Genomic DNA, 22,254 nt, shown 5'->3' on the forward strand with positions numbered 1-22,254 from the left:
TGTGTTCCTTCCTTATAATCCTTTTGTAGGTTCCAGTAGGCTTGTCACGTTCTATGCGTGTATTAGTCTCGATCGCGTGGCCAGACTGAAAAAAAAATCATAATGCGTCTCTGGTATTGTTCAGGGGGCCGGGCCTAATGTGGAGGCGGGCCGTAGTTTGGGGACCACTGTTCTACAGCTTCCAGACGGACCTTCATGCACTCCTGCGCTCACTGGATCCCTGCTGGTGAGGTCCAGACTGTTTTTTTTTTTGCTTTTCTGTAAAGCGTTGATGTTCTATGTTTGCATGCTGAAAGGGATTTTTGCCTGTGGACTGGATATAAAAGATGTTTGAGCTGGACGTGGATATTTGAGTTTCTTGTGGACATTTAAAGTGGAAACTAAAAGCTGAACAAAGTGCAAACCCACACCAGAGAGTTAATAAACCTGTTTATTAAAAGCAAATCCTTTGGTTCATTAAAGTTTGGGAGTAAACTTATAATTTAATCTTTTAACCAAACACTGACAGTAAAGAAAACAGTCGTGTCCTGAACTCTGGGCTTTGAAAATAACAACATGACGCTGAGATGCTAATTCATCACTTGAGGGGAAACAAAAAGGCTGTAATTAATCATAAGACGATGATGAAATAATGAAGGGTTAAAGACTCTAAATAACCTTGAAGTAATGAAAGGAGGTAAGGCCCAGTGTGATGACCTGATCTTTAACTAAAGATTCATTAATACAGAATTAACAGTCTGTTCTCTACTAACTCAGCAGGATCTAGTAGGATAAAGGAAACACCTGTTACACATTTATCGATTATTCTGTTTCACTCTTCACTCGTTTCTCAATAAATTAATCATTAACTAATCAGCTACTCTGTGAAATTTGATTTGGAGTTACTCGACATCGGCCTGTTAACTAACTAACAGCTACTAGCAGCTCTTTCCTCATTCGCTCCCTGGTGACTAATCACTTTTTAGTTTACCGTCTTGTAAAGTGTGTGTGTGTGTGTGTGTGTGTGTGTGTGTGTGTGTGTTACCTTCACGGAGAGCACGACGCCTCCTTTGGGTTTGAAGGAGCTGAACAAAGCCAGCAGGTCTTTGGCTTTGATCCTGTCCCAGTCCATGTTGCAGAGCGCGAGCCGCGAGGAGACCTGACAGAACACAGGACACAGGACGCAGGACGCAGGACACAGGACACAGGACACAGGACACAGAACACAGGACACAGGACACAGAACACAGGACACAGGACACAGGACACAGGACACAGGACACAGGACACAGGACACAGGACACAGAACACAGAACACAGAACACAGGACACAGGACACAGGACACAGGACACAGAACACAGGACACAGGACACAGGACACAGGACACAGGACACACACCAGAGCTTTTAATCAAACACCATCATGTCATGTTTTCTTTGTGTTTATTCGTTTTTCAACACAACTCAATAAAACAACAAAACTACAAGCAGTTAGTTAGGGTTTAAATACGTCTTTAAATTCTTTTTTCTTTTAAAATGAGCTTGTTTGAGGAGAAGTCAGATGGTGGAGCTGTAACCGCTGAACACATCTTTCCTTCATATTTATCTGTCCGTCCATCCTGCTGAAGACAGCTTCAGAGCTGCTGTGAGGTTTATTTTTTCACTGTGACAGAGCCAGGCTAACGACTCCCATAGACTTCAAGTGTTTATGCTAAGCTAACAGGACATGCTACAGTCTGGGTGAGTCTGAAAAAAGGGGATTAGGTCCAAACCGCTGGATTATTTCATTCAAGGATTACAGGGATCATGGGATCTGTGTGATCATGTGTGTGTGTGTGTGTGTGTGTATGTCCCGCCGCCTCACCTCGTCGCCGCGCCGCGCGTCCTTGCACAGCTCGCCCCAGTCGTGCTCGATCTCCTCTTCCTCGCGCCGCAGGATCTCGTCCACGTCGTCCTCCTCGTCCTCGTCAGAGCTGGTCTCGATGTTGCCCTTCCCCCTGGCCAGGTCCAGCTCGCTGTCGCTGTCCTCCTCCGACGAGGAAGAGTCCACGCCTGACTCCGCCTCCTCTGAACCAGACTCCGCCTCCTCTGAACCAGACTCCGCCTCCACATCATCATCATCCTCCTCCTCCTCCTCACTGCCGTCTGTCATGCTGTCTCCCAGCTCCTCTCTGTCTGCTGCTTGCTCCTCCTCATCATCATCTTCATCGTCATCATCTTCATCTGGTGGTAGAGAATTGTATTAAGTGATGGATAAACACGGCAATGTCTGATATGAGCTTTTATTTTGAAAGGTAACATCTCCAATCAAAGAAAACCACAAGCTTGCACCGACCTTCCTGTAGAACCCGGACTCCTCGTGTCGGCTGCTCCGCTCTCGCTTTCTTTCCTTTCTTCAGCTCTTTCTCAGCCTCGACCGCCCGCTCCGACTTCTCTCTCACCTTCTTCTTCTTCTTCTTCTTCTTCCTCTCCTCCTCCTCCTCCTCCTCCTCCTCCTCCTCTGAGTCGGACAGCTTGTAGAAGCGTCTCAGGTCCTCGGTGGAGGTGTGGTTGATGGGGCGGCCTCGTTTGTCCACCGTGTATTTCACCTTGAAGCGCTTGTCGGTGAACATGGACTGGAAGCGCTTGTCGATCTTCACCTTGATTTCTCTCTCGGGCATTTCCCAGAAGCGCGGGTCCTTCTGCACCCGCAGGAAGCGCTCGTCCTCCTTGACGCCGCCGCCGCCGCCCTGCTTCTTCTTGGAGGACATGGCTGCAAACTGAGAGCGTCACCTGGCAGAGACACGGGACAACGAGGCGGTTACAGCAACTTTCAGCCTAACTCGTGCACGTCTATGTCTTTATTCCACGTTTGAGTGAATTTGAATGAATGAATGAATGAAGAATTTTATTTTCAAACAAGTATACAACAAAAAAATATATATATATAATATATATATGTGTACGTTTTCCATATATAAATACAAAAAAGGACAACAAAAAGAGAAACAGATAAACAACATAGTGTATCCTGTTTGAAAAAGGAGTAGAAAGAAGTGTACACTTCTTTATACCTACCCCTTTCTAACTATTCATCATAATTGATGTAACTGGATTCTATATAATTCTATATAATTCAATACAACTGTACATGTAAATACATATAATTATACAGCCTAAGTACTAAACAAATCCCATATAATGCGCAGTTTCTACTGTATATATGTATGATTTAAAATCTGAAAGAGTTTAGAAAGTAGTGGCTTCTGAGCGTCAGGGGTTTAATGCACGATGCACAGCTTTTGGACTTGTCTCAGTTTTCTGCCGGCTCACTGCGTCATATTTTTCACTGCATACAAAAACATAAAGACATTTCACAGATGTAGGGTTTACTTTATTCTTTGCATTAAAACTATTTTCTGGATCAGAACGTCTCCAGTCAAATGCTACTGGCATCTGATCCTTCTGGACCCAGATTGAGAAAAAAAAAAAAAAGACTATTTGTTGTGTGCAGTTATTTAATAAATATTTCAATAATTTGGACACTGATTACAAAAACAGCAACCGCACACTCAAACACTGTGCATATCAAAATTTACTGCAAGCTTTCAGTCATAGACCTTCTTCAGGCATACAGAACAGAGGCCTCTGTTGTCAACTATTTTTGGGACTACAATTCCCATGATGCCTCTCTTGCCATTACCATGCCTGACACAGGTGTTTGGCATTCTACAATCAAGTGACGTGACTGTTTGAACCCTCATGTTGTATTCACTTGCTCTGTATGCCTGAAGAAGGTCTATGAGCGAAAGCTTGCAGTAAATTTTGATATGCAGTGTTTGAGTGTGCGGCTGCTGTTTTTGTAATCTTTATTCTTAAGTTCAGCTCCAGCACCTTTTCTAAGCGTATAGCTTACGGATGAGCGGTGGCTTTTTCTCACTGTAATAATTTGGACACTCAAATGTAGCTGTGTAAAAGTCATCTGGTGGCATTTTAACAAAACAATGATATAAAAGAAAGTCAGTACAAATAAACAATAAAAATTTATACTTTTTTTCCCTCCCTTTGCCCGGTGAGACTCAAAAAGAGAATCATTAAAGAATCTAATCGATAAACAGATTCGATCATGGAATCAGAATCAATAAAATCTGATCAAATCCCATCCCTGCCTGTGATCGAGTTCAATCAGGAGATAAACATGTGGTCCCGGCTCTGCTTGTTATGGGACAGCAGCAGTAAGAGCTGAAAGTTTGGGGGTTTTTTTCTTCTGTGGTTTAAATTGTTCACAGAGTATTTTTCTCATTACTTGTTTACAGTGTTTATATCGCTCTTTGGTACTGTTATCTGTATAAACTGTTTATTGTGTAAATTGTGCTTCGTATCTTGCTCTCCACTTTGCTGCTGTGATGCGTGAAATTTCCCCACCGCGGGACTAATAAAGGAATATCTTATCTTATCTTATCTTAATACTTACAAGTACTACTTAATGTAGATAGACAGATAGATAGATAGATATACTTTATTGATCCCAGACTGGGAAATTCACACGTTACAGCAGCATCATCAATAAAAACAAAAAATTTAAAATAAAATAAATAAATAAATAAAAAAATTAAAATTAAAAGTATATAGGGCTAAGTATATACAATAAAGTAGCCTGAGAATATGAGGTGTTTAAGTGTTGAAATGTAAGAAACAGTAGTAGCTGAAGAAGTTTTAGTATTTAAAGAAGTACAAAATGTAGCACAAGCAGAGAGCCTGAAGTATTTGAAGTAGTACTGGAAGAAGAGAAAGTATTTTCCTAGTACACAGTACTGCAGGTGGTTTAGCATAAGTACCTGAAGTAGTACTCGATGTAGTAGCAGTAGAAGTGGTTGAAGTACTTGAATTAGCAGTAAAAGTAGTTTAGTTTCAGGAGTTCAGTGAAACTTTAAGGTTTTGGGGTTTGACAGCTCCGCTTTTCAAACGATATTAGAAACACAGTAAAAAACGTCACATGTTAAACTATAAGAGACAGAGAGAGAGAGAGATGGAGAGAGAGAGAGAGAGAGAGAGAGAGAGAGAGAGAGAGAGAGAGAGAGAGAGAGAGAGAGAGAGAGAGAGAGATGCTCAGTTAGCTTAGCACCGAGCTAACATGTAAACAACACTGCCGTAAAGAGAGGCGGGAGGTCGCGGCGGCGTGACGCGGCAGGAACGAGCGGAACAAACAAACGGAGCTCAAACTTCACGGCGGAGATTCGCTCAAAACTCAGCAGAGAAAATAAATTAAGAATAAAAAACAAGTGAAAACGCACCGACCAGCCAGTCCACACCGACACACGTGTTTTCCCAGCGTGCAGCTCTCCCGTGACGTTTACTACCTGCTGCCACTTCCTGCTACGGCGAGCGGCGCGGGACAAACGAGACGAACGGCAAGACAGATTAATTGTCTCTCCACTGACAACCCATTAAAAATTTTAATCTATATATTTATTTTATTTTATTTATATAGCACCTTTCCAAACCCAGGTTACAAGGTGCTTTCCAATAAAAACAAATCACAAGTAAACACACATAAAACAACGATAAATGACTAAAAGATCCCATACAACAATAAAACATAATACAAATACATAAAACAAGATAAAACAAGGTATTAAAAGATCTCACAGACAATAAAAACATACAAGTTACATTAAAACCACTGCTTAGTAAAAGGCCATGCGATAAAAGTGAGTCTTAAGAAGAGATTTAAAAGAAGAAACTGATATATATGTGATTCCTTTGTGCCAAACACAAGCCTCTACATTAAAACATGGTTTGATTAATATTTTAGGTGAAATTAATGATCCAGAACCTAAAATCAGCAGGTAAGAGGCTTTGTTGACCTTTTTGGAATTAATTCTAAATGTTATTTAGAGTCCAAAGTGTTGAAACCTGGTCCTGCAGTGCTTTTCTCCCACTGAGCAGATGCATTTTTGAAAATATCTTCATCTTTCCTTCATTTGAGCTTTTTTTTTTTGTAATAAATGGAAGCAAAATGGAAATTACTTTATAAAGCCATTTTCATCTCCAAATTTAGGCTATTTAAAATCATATATTTTATTTTTAAGGAGGGTCATGACATAACTTGACATTTATGGCTTTATGTCCGTGTTTAGAGTCTATAGCATGACTGGATCACAGATCACTGCTGTCCACCGTGTTCCAGTATGAAGCTGAGAAACTGCTAACTGTTTGTAATCATGTTAAATTACACTGCCGGCCTTCAGAGAATCACACATGGAAATTAGACTAAAAATTATACATCACAAGTATACATCTATTTTATATAAACATTCTATTCTATAGACAATTTGCAGATGTATTTATCACACATGTAGTCTGTGCAAAGGTTGAAAGGTGGAAGGTCTATAGATATTCCACAGATACCTTTTAGCAGGCTATATTTTAGTTTCTTATTACTGTTATAGGGTATGCAGAGTTTTTTGTTTGTTTGTTTGTTTGTTTTGTTTGTTTTTTGTCTTATATTCTTTGTACTGATCCACTTTACTTATTTTTTTGTGTTTATTTTTCTAAAGATATTTTTCTCTTCTAGTGTTAATAGACATAGTTTGTGCAGGAGTTGGGATTAATATCTATCTATCTACCTCAGCCTCTGCATGCATTGCTGATGTTCTGGTGTGTTTGTTTATTTGTTTGTTTGTTTTTCTCATAACAGCAGCACATACATTGTCATTATTATTTTCAATGCAGCATCTGTATTAGTAATAGCATATAAATCGTAATTCATATATTTTTTAATGTTTTTATTTGCTCATACTCCCTCCGGTCCAGGTGTGATCCAGCTCCAGATTTTCCTGGCGGCCAATCAGAATCCAGCTCCACCTTTTCGCGCCGTCTTTTGTGACGTCACCATTCAATATGGCCGCCAGCAGCGAGCCGGTGTTGCTGTTGTACAACTGAGAGCAGAGAGGTGTTTGACCCGGAGAGCCGCCTGGTCCCACCTGATCAATATAAAATTATTATAATTAATAATAACATTATTATCAGTGAGGAGCTGTGAGGATGAACAGCGCGGCGGGACGCACACTGTGCAGCAGAGCGACGAGGCTGCTGACACACACACAGGTCAGCTCACACACACACACACACACACACACACACACACACACACACACACACACTCACCACAGTGTCACTCAGCCAACTGGAGCAGCTTTCATTAACATTCATATGATTCTGAATAAACAGCAGAGGAGCTCAGAGCGGCTCCAGCCTCCACACCTTCACGTCCTGCCCGGATTATGAATAATTATCAGTCATCATCTTGCCTTGTTCAGTGAAGTGCACTGCAACCTGCTGCCTTCACTGACCTGTGTAACAGTCTGTAAAATTCCACATGCATGCTCTGTGTGTCACAGCTGGGACGGCAGCATTGGTGTGTTTTCATTTGCAAAGCCATGTTCATAAAGTCCCTTCTTACCTGTGTAACCCCCTGTTTTTAATTGTCCTCCGTCTGTTTATGTCTCGGTTTTATTATTTTAATGAGCTTGTAAAGGTTAATGCTGCTCTCTGTGGACAGAAGTCCACCTCCACCTGCAGGAGCTTCTCTGAGCTCCATCCTGAACCCAGAGGCTTTAATGTGGAGAACAGCCTCCACTCTGCTGGGAGGCTTTCTGCCAGATGTTGGAGTGTCTGTGGGAGTTTCTGCCAGATGTTGGAGTGTGTCTGTGGGAGTTTCTGCCAGATGTTGGAGTGTCTGTGGGAGTTTCTGCCAGATGTTGGAGTGTGTCTGTGGGAGTTTCTGCCAGATGTTGGAGTGTCTGTGGGAGTTTCTGCCAGATGTTGGAGTGTCTGTGGGAGTTTCTGCCAGATGTTGGAGTGTGTCTGTGGGAGTTTGTGCCAGATGTTGGAGTGTCTGTGGGAGTTTCTGCCAGATGTTGGAGTGTCTGTGGGAGTTTTGAGCCTTTGTGAGCTCAGACTCTGATGTTGGACCAGAGGGTCCAGCTCCCAGTCTGCGTTCTAGTTGATCCCAGAGGTGCTGGATGGGGTTGAGGTCGGGGCTCTGTCAAGTTCTTTCACCCCAAACTCAGCCGGCCACGCCTTTATGGAGCTGCTCTGTGCACTGGGGCTCAGTCATGCTGGGACAGGAAAGGGCCTTCCTTCCCCAAACTGGTCCCACAGAGCTGGAAGCAGAGAATTGTCCAAAATGTGTCGGTGAGCTGAAGCGTTCAGATTTCCCTTCAGTGGAGCTGAGGGGCCGAGGCCGAGCCCAGAAACACCAGCCCACAGCGTGACCCCTCCTCCAGCAAACTGCACAGTCGGCACAATGCGCTCAGGCAGGGAACGTTCTCCTGGAGGCGGGGAACGTTCTCCTGGCGCTCCCCAAACCCAGACTCGTCCATCAGACCGACACATGGAGGAGCCTGATTGAAGATTTAAATATTTCTGTGCTGATGTTGATGCCAGAGGAGGTTTGGAGCTCTGCAGGTACTGAGGCAGCAGAGCGTCAGACACTTTTACGCACTATGAGCCTCGGCACGTTTTTAAAGTCACATTTCTTTTTTTGAAAACTCTCAGTGCAGTACTCCAACGTACCTCTAGGGGTATGTGTACCCCCATATGAGAACCACTGCTCCATATAAATAAAGGTTCCTGTCCGGTCTGTGTCCTCAGGAGTGCCGGCGTCTCTCTGCCGGAGGAGCCATGAACATTTTCGACAGGAGGATGAAGAGGCAGCAGAGGAGCTGGGCGGCTTCCCTGCAGGACAGCAGCAAGTACGACTACCTGAGAGAGGAGGTACGAGCTGCACACCTGCACATCGCACAGGCTTTCTGATTGCTGAGGCTCTTTCTTTGAAACTAAACCTCTACACACTAAACACAAAACCTCACACCAAACCAGCAAAAAGGTCTCATCAAACTCTTTTACAAAATGTGTTTTTGCGTCAGCACACGACAAACACAAACCATCATTTGAGTAAACACACAAAGCACCAACTACACACTGATAGGAGACATGAAAAACCTTCTGCTCCTCTTACTCCTTCACCTCCTCCTCCTCCTCTAGCTCACTCTGCTCCTCCCCTCTGTTGTCCAAACTAAATGTTTACCTGTGGCCTGTTTATAGAGCTTGAGCCCATTATTATTGTAAAAAAAAAAAGAAAAAAAGTTAAACTAAATGACAAACTGAGTGTACAGCAGAGAGCGTGCATCAGTGTGACTCACTGTCTCTCAGAGGCAGAGCTTCAACAGTCACTGTTAATGATTCACCTGTCAGGAAAAAAAAAAAAAAAACTGGAACAAATAAACATGTTCAGATTCGTGTCTCCAGACGTCACCAAGCTATCTTTGTGGGTTGCTATGGCAGGGTTTCCTCTAGGATTTTTTTGAAACTGTGGGGGAGGGCTTCAGCATCATTGACACCCCCCCCCCCTCCCCTCCCCATTTAACAATATATTAAATTATTATTATTATTTTCTTTTTAAATGTAAATTACTTATCAAACAGACCTAACAATTCAGCTACCAATGAATGAGCAGTAGTATGCCTGTGATAACATAGATTGAAAAATAAGCCGAAGTGATACCTCTTCTCTGAATAGACAAGCTAAGCCAGTGTGCTGCTGTTAGCCAGTGAAAATAGAGCGGAGTGGCACCTCTTCGCTTTGTTACACAATCTATGTCAGTGCGCTGCTGTAGCTGGAAAGTTTCTCTGCCTTTTGGACTGGTACAGTGCCGGTGCAGCTGTTGTAATGTTTTTTTCTTGGTGGTGAAGGTGCAGGTGAAACCACTGGAGGGGTTGTGCCTCCCAGATTTGCTTCCCTCCATGTGATTTTCCCCAGACATACGTCCATAATCCACACAAAAACAGCATTTCATTCAAATTATGTCAAATTCGGTGATATTCCGCGTTAAAAAATAGATTGTGTTTTATGTGGCAAATTTCGTGATCGCGAAAATTATAGTCCCTACAGTGTTAACATTAATGATAACCTTAGGGTCGTTTTCACAGGCTTGACCAAAAAAATGGATTAAATTTATTCTTGCCTAAGTACCTTTCTCTTGCCCTTTCCCCTCCCTCTGCGAGCGCACAGCAGTAATAATCAAACAGGCGGGTGATGACTCCGGTGTTCATTTTTCAAAATAAAGTTAATTGCATTGTAATGTAACATTTCATGATATTTAAATTATCATTTCAAACTGATTATAATAAGTATATTTGCGCAAATAAAGGTTACATAGCCTATATATGTGTGTATATATATCCATTTAAAATTGTTTTAAGATCTGGAAGAAAAAAAATCATCATTCCGAGAGTGTGGCGGCTTTTATTTTGCCGTGGCGGTGTGCCACGATGAATTACATGTAGCGGAAACCCTGCTATGGTAACGACGTCAGGCGTCAGTAACGAGGGACGTTGTGTTTCAGCGTCTCCACGGGGTTAGGGTCATCAGCCTGCTGCTTTAGAGTCGACCTGCAGCTCGGTTTGCATCGGTGCGTGAGGTTTCTCAGGACAGGTGTTCACACCAGGTGGGAACAGGGCCTTAGTTTACAGCCCAAACTGACGGGGGAACAGTGAACGCTGCAGGTGATCTGTGAGACTGAGTGAAGAATGAAGGAGCCTCCCTGCACGAATGTTTGAGAAAAGGTGAGAAGAGAGCGCACTAACAAGGTGTACCTCCCCGTCTGCTGTCCCTGCAGGTGGGCAGCAGAGTGGCAGATCGAGTCTACGACATCGCAAGGTAACGTCCACACACACACACACACACACACACACACACACCGCTTCAGGAAGAACGTCCTTATTAGGGATCGACCCGTCATCAGGACTCTTTTAATAATCAGCACCGTTTTGATTTACATGACAGTCGATATGAAAACCACTCAGACTCTGCCTCTCCGTCTGAGTCAAAGTGGAAGAAAAGCCGGGGGGGGGCGGGGCAACGTTTCCATAATATGATTAAAAATTTAATTTCCCTTTTCACTGGATTTGTATTTAAATTAATACTGAATTTAATTTAATTTAATTTAAAAGAAAAACGTTGTACTGTGTTGCCAAGTAAGTGACACCTGCCTTAAAGACAGAAGGGCTTCAATGTTCATTTCAGTTTTACTGGATTTAAATGCTTGTGAACGGCTAATCCCACATCACTAATCTGACCTTTAATAACATCATTTTAATATTTAGGAATATCATTTTCTTGTTTGTTTGTTTTCCTCCAAATTTTAGGTTACTTTTTGCCATTTTTTTTTTAGAATTTTGTGATCATTTTTACATTTGTTTTTTACTAATACAGACCTAAAAGGTTAATTAAACAAATTGAATTAAACAAATGTTTAAATTAAATTAAACAAATGTTAATTTAACTCAGCGCCGGTGGATCTTCAGTCCTGATGACGTTCTGTCTTCTGTCCCAGGACGTTTCCTTTGGCTCTGGACGTCGGCTGTGGGAAGAGTCACATCGCAGAGCATCTGAGCAAGGTGAGTCCAGACCTCACTGCCTGTGTTCTACACACACCTGAGAGGCAGAGGAAGCTCATTGGCTGAATCCAACCTCAGTGGGCGGAGCCACTACGTTTTCTGAGTAAAATTAGACGACTAGAAAGAAGTAGCTTTTAAAATTATACACACAATATATCCTGTAAAAGATGGATCAGAAAGTTTTCAACCAGATATAATTTATACATTTTCTTTCTGCACTGACAGAGAAACGATGGAGAACGTGTTTTTTGAAAATCCGTATAGTTTCTGATCATGAAGCTTTGCATATTTTGATTGTGATTCAAAACCCGACTTTAGCCTCATGACGACAGCCAGTGGGATTTATTTTGAAAGCATTAAAAACTGTAGAAATAAGACATAAACATACAGAATATATTTTTGTGAAATGGATTTGAAATTGCATCTGCATGTTGACGTTTATGTATAATATTTACAACCCTCTGATGTTTTCATTTAAAAAAAAAAACCCACAGTAAGAGAGGAGGAGCCTCTGCTACTAAAATGTCCAGTCAAACTAATCACTGAGGTTAGCTCGTTAGCTCGTTAGCTCGTTAGCTTGGTAGCTCGTTAGCTCGTTAAACTAGTTATTTCATTCACTCTACTCACTTTTGGCACCAGCAAATTTTATTTTACAAAACTAGACCAGCTCCAAACGGCTGCATGACACTGTGATATTATGTGACTAAGATATTTGCCGAAAAAAGACATTTTTTACTTGGATAGATGATCGACTACGATACAGGTTTTGCGACTTGCTTTTTGTATTTCCTGATTATAAGCAGCGAGAGGCGGGGCTTCACTGTTCAGTTTCTCTCTGACCAATCAGCGCTCTGCAGCGTTTTATATCGATGGAGGAAAATCAGATCCGCTCCCCTGCCGACCCTCCAGAATCATGAGTGCCAGAAGATGATCAGGATTTTTTTTTTTGCCATTTTAACAAGAGTCTGCGAACCTGGACTCGGAGAAAAATAAAATAAAAAAAAAAGTTAGCTCCGCCTGTTTTGGTGTACCTGAGCCAATGAGCTTCCTCCCTGCAGCTCGTACCTGTGTGTCTGTGCTGCCCTTCATGTGTGTGAGCGACTGTCTGCTGCTGTTTCAGGACGTCGTGCAGCGCCTCCTCCTGACTGACATCACACACTCCGCTCTGGTGAGTTCACAGCAGCTTCACACACACCGGCTGTATCCTGTCTGTCTGCTCCTCTGGATTCATGTCAACCTCAGTTTTATTTTATTTATTTATTTAAATTTCCCTTTTCCCATCCACAGAAACAGAGGAGGAGCTGCGAGATGCCGACTCACTGCGTCCTGGCTGACGAGGAGTTCCTGCCCTTCAGAGAAAACACCTTCGACCTGGTGGTGAGCAGCATGAGGTGAGCATGCAGCTCCAGCTCCGCTCTGCCCACACACGCCAGCCTTAAAGGAATATTACAACATTTTGGGCAAAATGACCCCTTTATTTCTGATTTCCCCAGACTGAGACCAGATGTTGGACACCGTTTCCACCTCTGGACGTCCACTGGTTCAGTGCCTATGGGTAGCATTTCCTGTTAGCTTAGCATAAAGACTTGAAGCCTATGGGAGTCGTTAGCCTGGCTCTGTCAAAGTGGAAAAATAAATCTCACAGCAGCTCCATCCATATGATCCTCTGTGTAAAATCTTAAACAGTCACTTTTTTAATTGAATGGATGATAAAAACACTCTCTCTCTCTCTCTCTCTCTCTCTCTCTCTCTCTCTCTCTCTCTCTCTCTCTCTCTCTCTCTCTCTCTCTCCCTCTCTCTCTCCCTCCAGTCTGCATTGGATCAATGACCTGCCTGGAGCTCTGAGACAGGTCAGGAACACAGACATTTCTATTGTACCCACAAATCATTTGCACAGAAACACATTAATAAAACACATGGAGACGAGTAAATAGACACATTTTTCTAACAAGAATCAAGCCCGTGTGAGTTCTATGAGCACACAATCTTTCACAAGAAAACAAAAAAGCATTGTGATAATTAGGGATCGGACGAGGTTACATCAACGCCTGATTTTATTCGGCTTTTGAAATCACAAAAGACACGACTCGTCCATCCATCTGACCTCTGGAGTGACAGCAGAGACAGATTTGTGTCTCAGAAAACAACAAATTTCTTTATTTAACTTTAATCTGTTATAATTTTGCATCCTGGTTGTGTTGATTCATGAAGCCTTTGTCACGTATTAAACTGTATCTTGAGCATAGGCGGTTCTAGGGGGTGGCAGGGGGTGGCAGCTGCCCCCCTAGAAAAATGCCTTGCCACCCTAGTTGCCACCCCAATTTCAGACAATTTATTTATTTATTTTTTAATCGTGGCTGTTCGGAAACTCGCTGTTACGAGACTCAAATGTCCGAGTGCAAGTAAATGCAGCAAAAGATGGCACTCCCACTATTTAAGGGGTTGATAAATAAATAAATAAATAATTCTAATGCCACCTTTTGGTTTTCTATTCAATGCTTTACTCATGTACCACAATAATAGAATGTTTTTGAGTTAAAATATCCTCATTTGGGGGTTTTCCAAGCAAATACTGATATATGTGATTGTTTGGTATTAAATCAGCATATATATTTCTGCCACCCGTTAAAGTCTCCATGCCACCCCATGAATATTTGTCTAGATCCACCCTTGATCTTGAGAAATAAGAAGAGCTTTCCATCTCTACTGAAAATACTGTCGGTTTTACTTTAATCTGTGGTTTTTCCAGGCCTGAGTGTGATGATGGAGTTTGTTTGGCCTTTGATTGACAGCTGTGTCGTCCTGTCAGATCCAGCAGGTGCTGAAGCCGGACGGCGTCTTCATCGGGGCGATGGTGGGCGGCGAGACGCTGTACGAGCTGCGCTGCTCGCTGCAGCTGGCCGAGACGGAGCGCGAGGGCGGCTTCTCGCCCCACGTGTCGCCCTACACCGCCGTCACCGACCTGGGCAACCTGCTGGGCCAGGCCGGCTTCAGCATGCTCACTGTGGTACGAGGACCTGAGGGAACACACGCTCACAGCCACGACTTCCAGCTGCAACCGGAGTCCTTCACAAAGTTTAAACCCATGATAAAATATACCAGTAAACATGATTTATATGTCCTTTTCAAAAATTAAACAAAACCCAAACAAAATAATTCACCAAAATAATACATTTTCACACCATTGTTGCCAAGTGATTAAAGGAATACTCCAACATTTTGGGCAAAATATCCTTCTCCCAACTTCCCCAGACTGAGACCAGATGTTGGACACTGTTTCCACCTCTGGACGTCCAGTGGTTCAGTTCCTATGGGTACCATTTCCTGTTAGCTTAGCATAAAGACTTGAAGTCTATGGGAGTTGTTAGCCTGGCTCAGTCAAAGTGAAATAATAAACCTTCCAGCAGCTCTGAAGCTTCTGATTTACCCGCAAGTTTCACTCTGACAGAGCCAGGCTAACGACTCCCATAGACTTCAAGTCTTTATGCTAAGCTAACAGGAAATGCTACCCATAGGAACTGAACCAGTGGACGTCCAGAGGTGGAGATGGCGTCCAACATCTGGTGTCAGTCTGGGGAAGTCAGGAAACTGTGCCCAAAACGTTGGAGTTTGTTCCTTTAACGAACAGTAAAGAAAAGTGAAATGGTCTTTAAACACAGAGCTCAGAGATAAGCGGCTCTCCACAGGACAGGAACACGATAAGATCCAGTGAAGTGACACTCGGGCTGAAAGAGGAAGCAAACTGTGCAAAACAAACCCTGTGGGAGGTGAACTTGGGACGATGAGTCACGGCATGACGGCGTCTCGCAGTCAAACGCGGGTCAGCGGTGAGACGCTGAGCTGTCAGCTGATCTGAGGCCTTTAGTGACGCAAGAAAACACTTTGATGGGAACTTTAGCATTTTTTTATTCTCCTTTTGTGTTTTCATGTGTCCTGTGTTTTGTGTAAAGGTGTAGAAAGGTGTGTGTGTGTGTGTGTGTGTGTGTGTGTGTGTGTGTGTGGACATGAGCACACACTGCTGCATTCTCATTTTATTCATGGTTAATGTGTTTTTAAGGTCATGCAGTAAAGCCAGTCCTGTCTCTGTATGTCTCTCTCTCTCTCTCTCTCTCTCTCTCTCTCTCTCTCTCTCTCTCTCTCTCTCTGCAGGACATCGATGAGATCCAGGTTCACTATCCAGGAATCTTTGAGGTCATGAACGACTTACAAGGTACCGTCTGCTGCAAAACAACACAAGACGAGAGCAGTTTTCACCACATTCATTCATTCATTCATTCATTCATTCATTCATTCATCAGCCTTTATTTAAATCATGGGGATCATTGAGGACATGCTGAGAGTACAATAAAAAAAACAGGATAAATACATAAAAACAACTGACAGACATCAGAACAGTGATGTTCCAGAGCAGCGTGGTGTGTAGCTGTGGTGTTAAACTGGCCTGTAGGTGGCGCTGTGTTACGCTGTAATGTGCTGTAAAATGTGTGTGTGCAGTAGAGCTGAGTGATACATCATCATATCCTTATGTAGATATGAACATGTGATATTAATATCTCAGAAGGCAACCATATGGACGAAATCAAATTCAGGCTCCGGGGTTCACCTGAGACTCTGATCGCTCTGTTCTGATCAATACGATATCGGAATAATTAATGAGCTCCCAGGGTGTGTGTGTGTGTTTGTGTGTGTGTGTGTGTGTGTGTGTGTGTGTGTGTGTGTGTGTTCTCCGCTGGTTCCTCAGGGGTCCTCATGTTCTGCAGGTTCCTCATGTGTCCTCATGTTCTGCAGGTTCCTCATGTTCTGCAGGTTCCTCATGTTCTGCAGGTTCCTCGTGTCCTCATGTTCTGCAGGTTCCTCATGTTCTGCAGGTTCCTCATGTGTTCTCATGTTCTGCAGGTTCTTCATGTTCTGCAGGTTCCTCATGTGTCCTCATGTTCTGCAGGTTCTTCATGTTCTGCAGGTTCCTCGTGTCCTCATGTTCTGCAGGTTCCTCATGTGTCCTCATGTTCTGCAGGTTCCTCATGTGTTCTCATGTTCTGCAGGTTCTTCATGTTCTGCAGGTTCATCATGTGTCCTCATGTTCTGCAGGTTCCTCATGTTCTGCAGGTTCCTCATGTGTCCTCATGTTCTGCAGGTTCCTCATGTGTCCTCATGTTCTGCAGGTTCCTCATGTGTTCTCATGTTCTGCAGGTTCATCATGTGTTCTCATGTTCTGCAGGTTCCTCATGTGTCCTCATGTTCTGCAGGTTCATCATGTGTTCTCATGTTCTGCAGGTTCCTCATGTGTCCTCATGTTCTGCAGGTTCCTCATGTGTTCTCATGTTCTGCAGGTTCCTCATGTGTTCTCATGTTCTTCAGGTTCCTCATGTGTTCTCCTGTTCTGCAGGTATGGGAGAGAGTAACTGTGCATGGAACAGACGGGCTCTGCTGCACAGAGACACCATGCTGGCAGCAGCAGCTGTTTACAAAGGTGAGTGTGAACGGGATGAGCGTGCAGCTTTGGTCTGTTATCATTAGAAACCAGACAACCTAAGGAATCGACTGATCTCAAGTATATCATGTCAGGTTGTCGGCAAGCAGGCTAAATATCACCCCCTTGACCTCTGACCTCCAGCTGTGTGAATGAAAATGGGTTCTCTCCCCTTTGCAGACACGCCCACCTTCTGCTAATCCCATGCAGTTTGGGCCCCAAAGCCTGCAGTCCACATGTGTTCTTGTGGCCTGTTGTAAAATGGTGTGTGTGTGCAGACTGGGGCCTAAACAGTCTTGGAGCTGCATCAGTTGGCTTTGACTGGAAAGCTGAGACTCTTGTGGATTCAATGAGCCACATTTGATTCCTGTGTGATGATGTTGGCCCCCATAGCAGCCATTTCACTGCAGCCAGAGACTTTTGTCCAACTGGACGTCGCTGGAGAAAATGACCTCTAGTGACCTCTAGGAGAATCACAGCCTCATCAGACTTTCCACACACAAACTAGAGAGCGAGGCCGTTCAGAGGAGCTCTGCTTCTCCAGCTGGACTGACAGGAAGGGTCACTTTCTGACACATTTACACAACAGAATGCTCAACATCCAATCACTGAAAAATGCAGTTCTTACAGAAATGTCCAAGAAGTTTTTGACACCAAATCCATGCACAGACATCGAGCCTGATAACCTGACCCACAGAGCTGAGCTGCATCTCAAATTAATCCTCAGGTTCCAGCTTTCAGATGATGTTCACAGCTTCGATCTGGCTTCTACTGTTGGCCTTTTATTTCCCCCCTGAACATCCCCTGGCCAGAATGGTAAAGGGTTAATTGGCAATAAAAAAATAAAAGTCTTAAAACTTCTTAATATCTCTCAATGGTCTTAAAAATACCACAGACATGGACTGGTTAGTTAAGTAAGGTCACACATGTAAAATGAGACAAACCAACAGCAAAATTTTCAGCATTTTTTTTTGCAAAATTACCAGATTTGCTCTGAAAACCTGGTCACCTTTAGTGACAGCAGTTCCACAGTAACACTTCAGCGAACAGAATCAGAATCAGAATCAGAATACTTTATTGATCCCCAGGGGGAAATTACTTTTTGTTACAATAACAACTCCCACTCAAAGTGTAAAGTAAAAAGAGCAATTAGTCAAGAAAAATAAAGAAAGGAATATAAATATAAATATATATAGAATAAAAAGAAAGAAAAAATATATGTACAAGTGCAAACATGGACAGGAGTTATTGCACTATAGGTTTTATGTACATGTACATACATTATGTACTTATGTACATATTGCACATAAGTATGGTATTGAATATGGATTATTGCACAGAGGGAATTTGCACAAGAAAATCGGTAGCCACAGTTTTTATTTACATAATGCTGAGTCACAGTGAAGAGCACTATCTCAACAGTGAGAAAATACAAAATGTTCCGAAATGCAAGATCATTTTAGATGTCACACAGCCGTATCTGTCAGGTTTCTGTTGTGTTTGTTAGAAATTTCTGGGAAGTGTGATACAAGTGCGATAGTGTGCTGTAATATCTGGTGAACCACAGGAAGCGATGGTGTGACCTGACCTCGCTGAAGCAGCCTGCGCTAAAACCTGACTGAGGAACAAACCCAGCTCCATCAGCCACCACATGTTAACTGTGTTTCTTTTTTTAAAAAGTGCACATTCAAAGGTCACTCAGTCAAAACTGCTAACGGAGGCAGGAATCTACCGGCGACCCCCCGGTGACCTTGGTGTCTCGGGTCAAATGTCCTTTAAAAGTCTGGTGTTCAGTTTTGTTCCAGTGCCGTCAGAGTTTCCTGGGTTAAACTCTGCGTGGTCCTCTGACCGTGACACATCAGACGAACCCAAAATGGACATTTCTCACACAAAGACACTTTTAGCCTGGGCTGTTTCACTTCCCTGTCCTCAGACAGACAGCCGGACACTTCAGCTGATCTTTATCACTTGCTTAACATGCAGCTGAGGACCATGTCTTATTGTTGCTTTGGACAATTTGGTGGCCAAATTTGGTGAAAAAAAAAATGAATCTGTAAAGCTGCTCTGTAGCCTAACATCAGTGTGTTATTGTCAAATTAATGTCCGTACATCATGTCAGTGTGATGACAGTAAACCGATCTGATCACGAGGCAGCCGACTGACTGCTCACTGCAAAAACACAAAATCTTACGAAGATTATTTGTCTTATTTCAAGTCAAAAATGTCTTATTTCTAGTCAAAATATCTCATTACACTTAAAATAAGACATGATCACCTCAGAAGTAACTTGTTTTTAGACAATTTTCACTTGTTTCAAGTGAAAATTCACTTGAAACAAGTGAAAATTTGCTAGAAACAAGAAACAAATTTTGCCAATGAAACAAGCAAATTTTCACTTGAAACAAGAGACAATTGTCTAAAAACAAGTTACTTCTGAGGTGATCATGTCTTATTTTAAGTGTAATGAGATATTTTGACTAGGAATAAGACATTTTTGACTTGAAATAAGAAATAATCTTGGTAAGATTTTGACTTTTTGCAGTGCTCTGGTCCTTTTAAAGCCGTGATCATGAAAAATTATCATTATTATCTAAATGAGCTAAATATCTAAAAAAATAATTTGATATTTCAAGATGATAAAGTTGTGATTAGAAGGTACGGGATCAAAAATGGTGTGAAAACCACAGCTGCTGTCAGTTTCCAAAGCATAGAGACAAAACTGATGTTTGAAGGAGCACGCCAACGTTTTGGACAAAGTCCCCTTTTACCAAATTCCCCAGACTGAGACCAGATGTTGGACACCATTTCCACCTCTGGACGTCCAGTGGGTCAGTTCCATTTCATGTTAGCTTAGCATAAAGACTTGAAGTCTATAGGAGTCGTTAGCCTGGTTCCGTCAAAGTGAAAAAATAAACCCATAGGAACTGAACCACTGGACGTCCAGAGGTGGAAATGGTGTCCAACATCTGGTCTCAGTCTGGGGAAGTCGGAAAAAAGAGGTATTTTACCCAAAACGTTGGAGAGCCCATGTAAACCCGGCTGTTAGAGAGGTCACTTCACATCACGTATGTGTAGCTGAAATATTGACTTTGCATGCCGACGTCAGCCGCTGTGGTTTTTGTTGGGTGGTGAGGACGGCAGGAGGTGAATTCCTGCTTCCTGCTTCATTAAAACGTGACGTCGTCTGTTTGAAACTGTTTCAGAGATGTACGGAAACGAGGACGGCTCTGTTCCTGCCACCTTCGAGATCCTCTACATGATTGGCTGGAAGCCTCATGAGTCACAGGTAAAAAAAAAAAAAAAAAAACATCAATACATTAAAAAAAATTGTAGTAAAGTTCATTTCGAATAAATTCAGGTGTGGTCACGTTTTCTTGATGTTTTGTCATCAGAACATTTAGTCGTGTTGTGTGCGGTGGTGTGTCTGCAAAACACATCACATAGAAGTCACCTGTCAATCAAACGGTGTGGGCGGGGCCTGAATGTCAGAAACACAGACAACACAGGACTCATGAACTGGAGATGGACCGGCTCCCTCTGTGGTGTTTTAGTCTGCCACAGAAAAACAGGCGTTTGATATGAAAATGTCCAGATTGTGATTTTGAAAGACGTGTGTTTTCTTCGGCAGGCCAAACCAGCGAAGCGAGGCTCGGCCACGGCGTCGTTCGGGGATCTGTCGAAGATCAGCCAGCCGACGCCCTCGGACCAGGCGTAGAGAGGGACATCTGTTCTCCTGCTTGTTGTAAATAGTGTTTTATTTAAATATCTATGTTTTGTAGCCACGTTGATATCAGCTGCTGTCGTGACATTTAATGCAATAAACCTGAGCAAAGAGAACAGACATGTGAGTGATGTTTACTTTCAGACATGAGATGAAGAAGAGCTACGGACTCTTCCATCCAGAATAAAGCTTACAGGAATACTCCAGCTCCAACGTTTTGGGCAATATCTTTTTCTGATTTTGACTCAGCTAGGCTAACGACTCCCATAGACTTCAAGTCTTTATGCTAAGCTAACAGGAAATGCTACCCATAGGAACTAGAGTTCTCATATTCTGCCCGAACCCGACCCGACCCGACCCGAAAATGTCGGGTCGGGCCTAAAATTTACGTGAATTGGGTGGGTCGGGTCGGGCTTCGGGTTCTGTGGGGGATTTTTTTTTTTTTTAAATAAAAAATAGAATTATGTGTTCTGTTATTGATTATGACGTTTCATTTTTATGTGACTGGTGGAGAGAGTGAGACACTGGATTGGATTTGGAGGCTTAACTTTCAGTGACAGACAGACAACCAGCTGTGCGAGCGCAGCGCAAACAAGTGAGAGAGAGTTGCAGCAGTATCCCGCTGTGCTGGCAGACTCGGCAGCAGGGACGGTTTCTGCTATGGGCAGTGCAACTGGGGGCGCACGGGAAAAAAAAAATCTCCAGTTTTCTAGACTACCGTATTGACCCGCACATGCCGCGGCACCATCAGTCGGCATCAGGCGGGCCGGCCGCAGCACCGTCCGATACCGCGCCCACCGGTCAGGTCTGCCGGATCTGACAGGTGAGCTGCCTGATGCTGGCCGGTGCCGCGGCCGACCCGCCTGATGCCGACTGATGGTGCCGCCTGATGCCGACTGATGGTGCCGCCTGATGCCGACTGATGGTGCCCCGGTGCCGCGGCCGACCGTCTCTGCTAAATAATGGCGAATTTGGCGATTTTTTTTTTTTTTTTTTTTTTTTTCGGGCTTTATCGGGCTGTTGGGCCTAAAGTTCGGCTAATTAGTCGGGTCGGGTCGGGCCTCGGGCTGGCCCAGTCCGGTCCGGGTCGGGTCGGGTCTTAATTTTCAGGCCTGATGAGAACTCTAATAGGAAGTGAACCACTGGACGTACAGAGGTGGAAATGGTATCGAGCATCTTATCTCAGTCTGGGGAAGCAATTAAGGGGCAAGTAAGAAAAGGTTGTTTTGTCTAAATTAGGAGTATGTCTTGAAGTCAAAATTTACTCAACTCCACTCAAGTTGACCGGACGACCAGAACACAGCAGGAACACGGTTCTCACTCTTCAGGAAGTCATTGTTAAGGATTTTTCAAGGACATATTCAGGGACTTGATGTTTGCATGTTTGTGTGTTGCATGTTGCATACATGTTAAAAAAGAGAGAGATGTTAACAACACACTAACAACATGCAAACATGTTTATGTGCAAACAGCGTGTTGGTCCAGGTGTGGGCTGTGTGTGTTTTGGACCTATTGAGGCTTCCACACTCCAAACATCTGAAAACGTGATCTCAGGCCAGTGCTCTAGTTTTCCAGAACCTCACAAACATTTCCAGGACATTCGATCATTTTATTCAAATTTTCCAGGGGTCTTCCATGAC

At 43.3% G+C, this 22,254-nt stretch overlaps 2 protein-coding genes across 4 annotated transcripts in view; one reads left to right on the top strand and one right to left on the bottom strand.

Moving 5' to 3' along the window:
* esf1 (ESF1, nucleolar pre-rRNA processing protein, homolog (S. cerevisiae)) overlaps positions 1 to 5,367 on the bottom strand; it is a 15,175-nt gene extending 9,808 nt beyond the window's left edge. Inside the window, exons 1-4 of one of the 3 annotated variants that reach the window (XM_030081742.1) lie at positions 5,253 to 5,367; positions 2,315 to 2,751; positions 1,844 to 2,202; positions 1,025 to 1,138 (exon numbers count right to left, since the gene is read on the bottom strand). In XM_030081742.1, the coding sequence (XP_029937602.1) occupies positions 1,025 to 1,138; positions 1,844 to 2,202; positions 2,315 to 2,729 (888 nt within the window). In that variant the 5' untranslated portion in view covers positions 2,730 to 2,751; positions 5,253 to 5,367. The other 2 variants (XM_030045190.1, XM_030044403.1) reach the window with 2 other exon arrangements.
* A 1,486-nt stretch (positions 5,368 to 6,853) lies between these two features.
* Positions 6,854 to 20,730, top strand: ndufaf5 (NADH:ubiquinone oxidoreductase complex assembly factor 5). Its single transcript, XM_030051038.1, has 12 exons — positions 6,854 to 7,068; positions 8,617 to 8,739; positions 10,643 to 10,683; positions 11,360 to 11,423; positions 12,544 to 12,591; positions 12,711 to 12,814; positions 13,234 to 13,273; positions 14,233 to 14,430; positions 15,573 to 15,633; positions 16,810 to 16,893; positions 20,097 to 20,179; positions 20,522 to 20,730. Exons 1-12 carry the CDS (start codon positions 7,006 to 7,008, stop codon positions 20,606 to 20,608), a joined length of 996 nt encoding a protein of 331 aa, XP_029906898.1. The 5' UTR covers positions 6,854 to 7,005; the 3' UTR covers positions 20,609 to 20,730.
* Positions 20,731 to 22,254: the final 1,524 nt, after the last annotated feature.

The sequence above is a fragment of the Myripristis murdjan genome, chromosome 1, assembly GCF_902150065.1.
Source record: "Myripristis murdjan chromosome 1, fMyrMur1.1, whole genome shotgun sequence".
NCBI classification, from domain to species: domain Eukaryota; kingdom Metazoa; phylum Chordata; class Actinopteri; order Holocentriformes; family Holocentridae; genus Myripristis; species Myripristis murdjan.

What these genes read in the sequence shown, in the direction of transcription:
- ndufaf5 (XM_030051038.1), top strand. Translation starts at nt 7,006, where the DNA reads ATGAACAGCGCGGCGGGACGCACACTGTGCAGCAGAGCGACGAGGCTG. An exon ending in CTGGTGGTGAGCAGCATGAG is followed by an intron (nt 12,815 to 13,233) that starts GTGAGCATGCAG and finishes CTCTCCCTCCAG; the next exon opens with TCTGCATTGGATCAATGACC. An exon ending in GGAAGCCTCATGAGTCACAG is followed by an intron (nt 20,180 to 20,521) that starts GTAAAAAAAAAA and finishes TTTCTTCGGCAG; the next exon opens with GCCAAACCAGCGAAGCGAGG.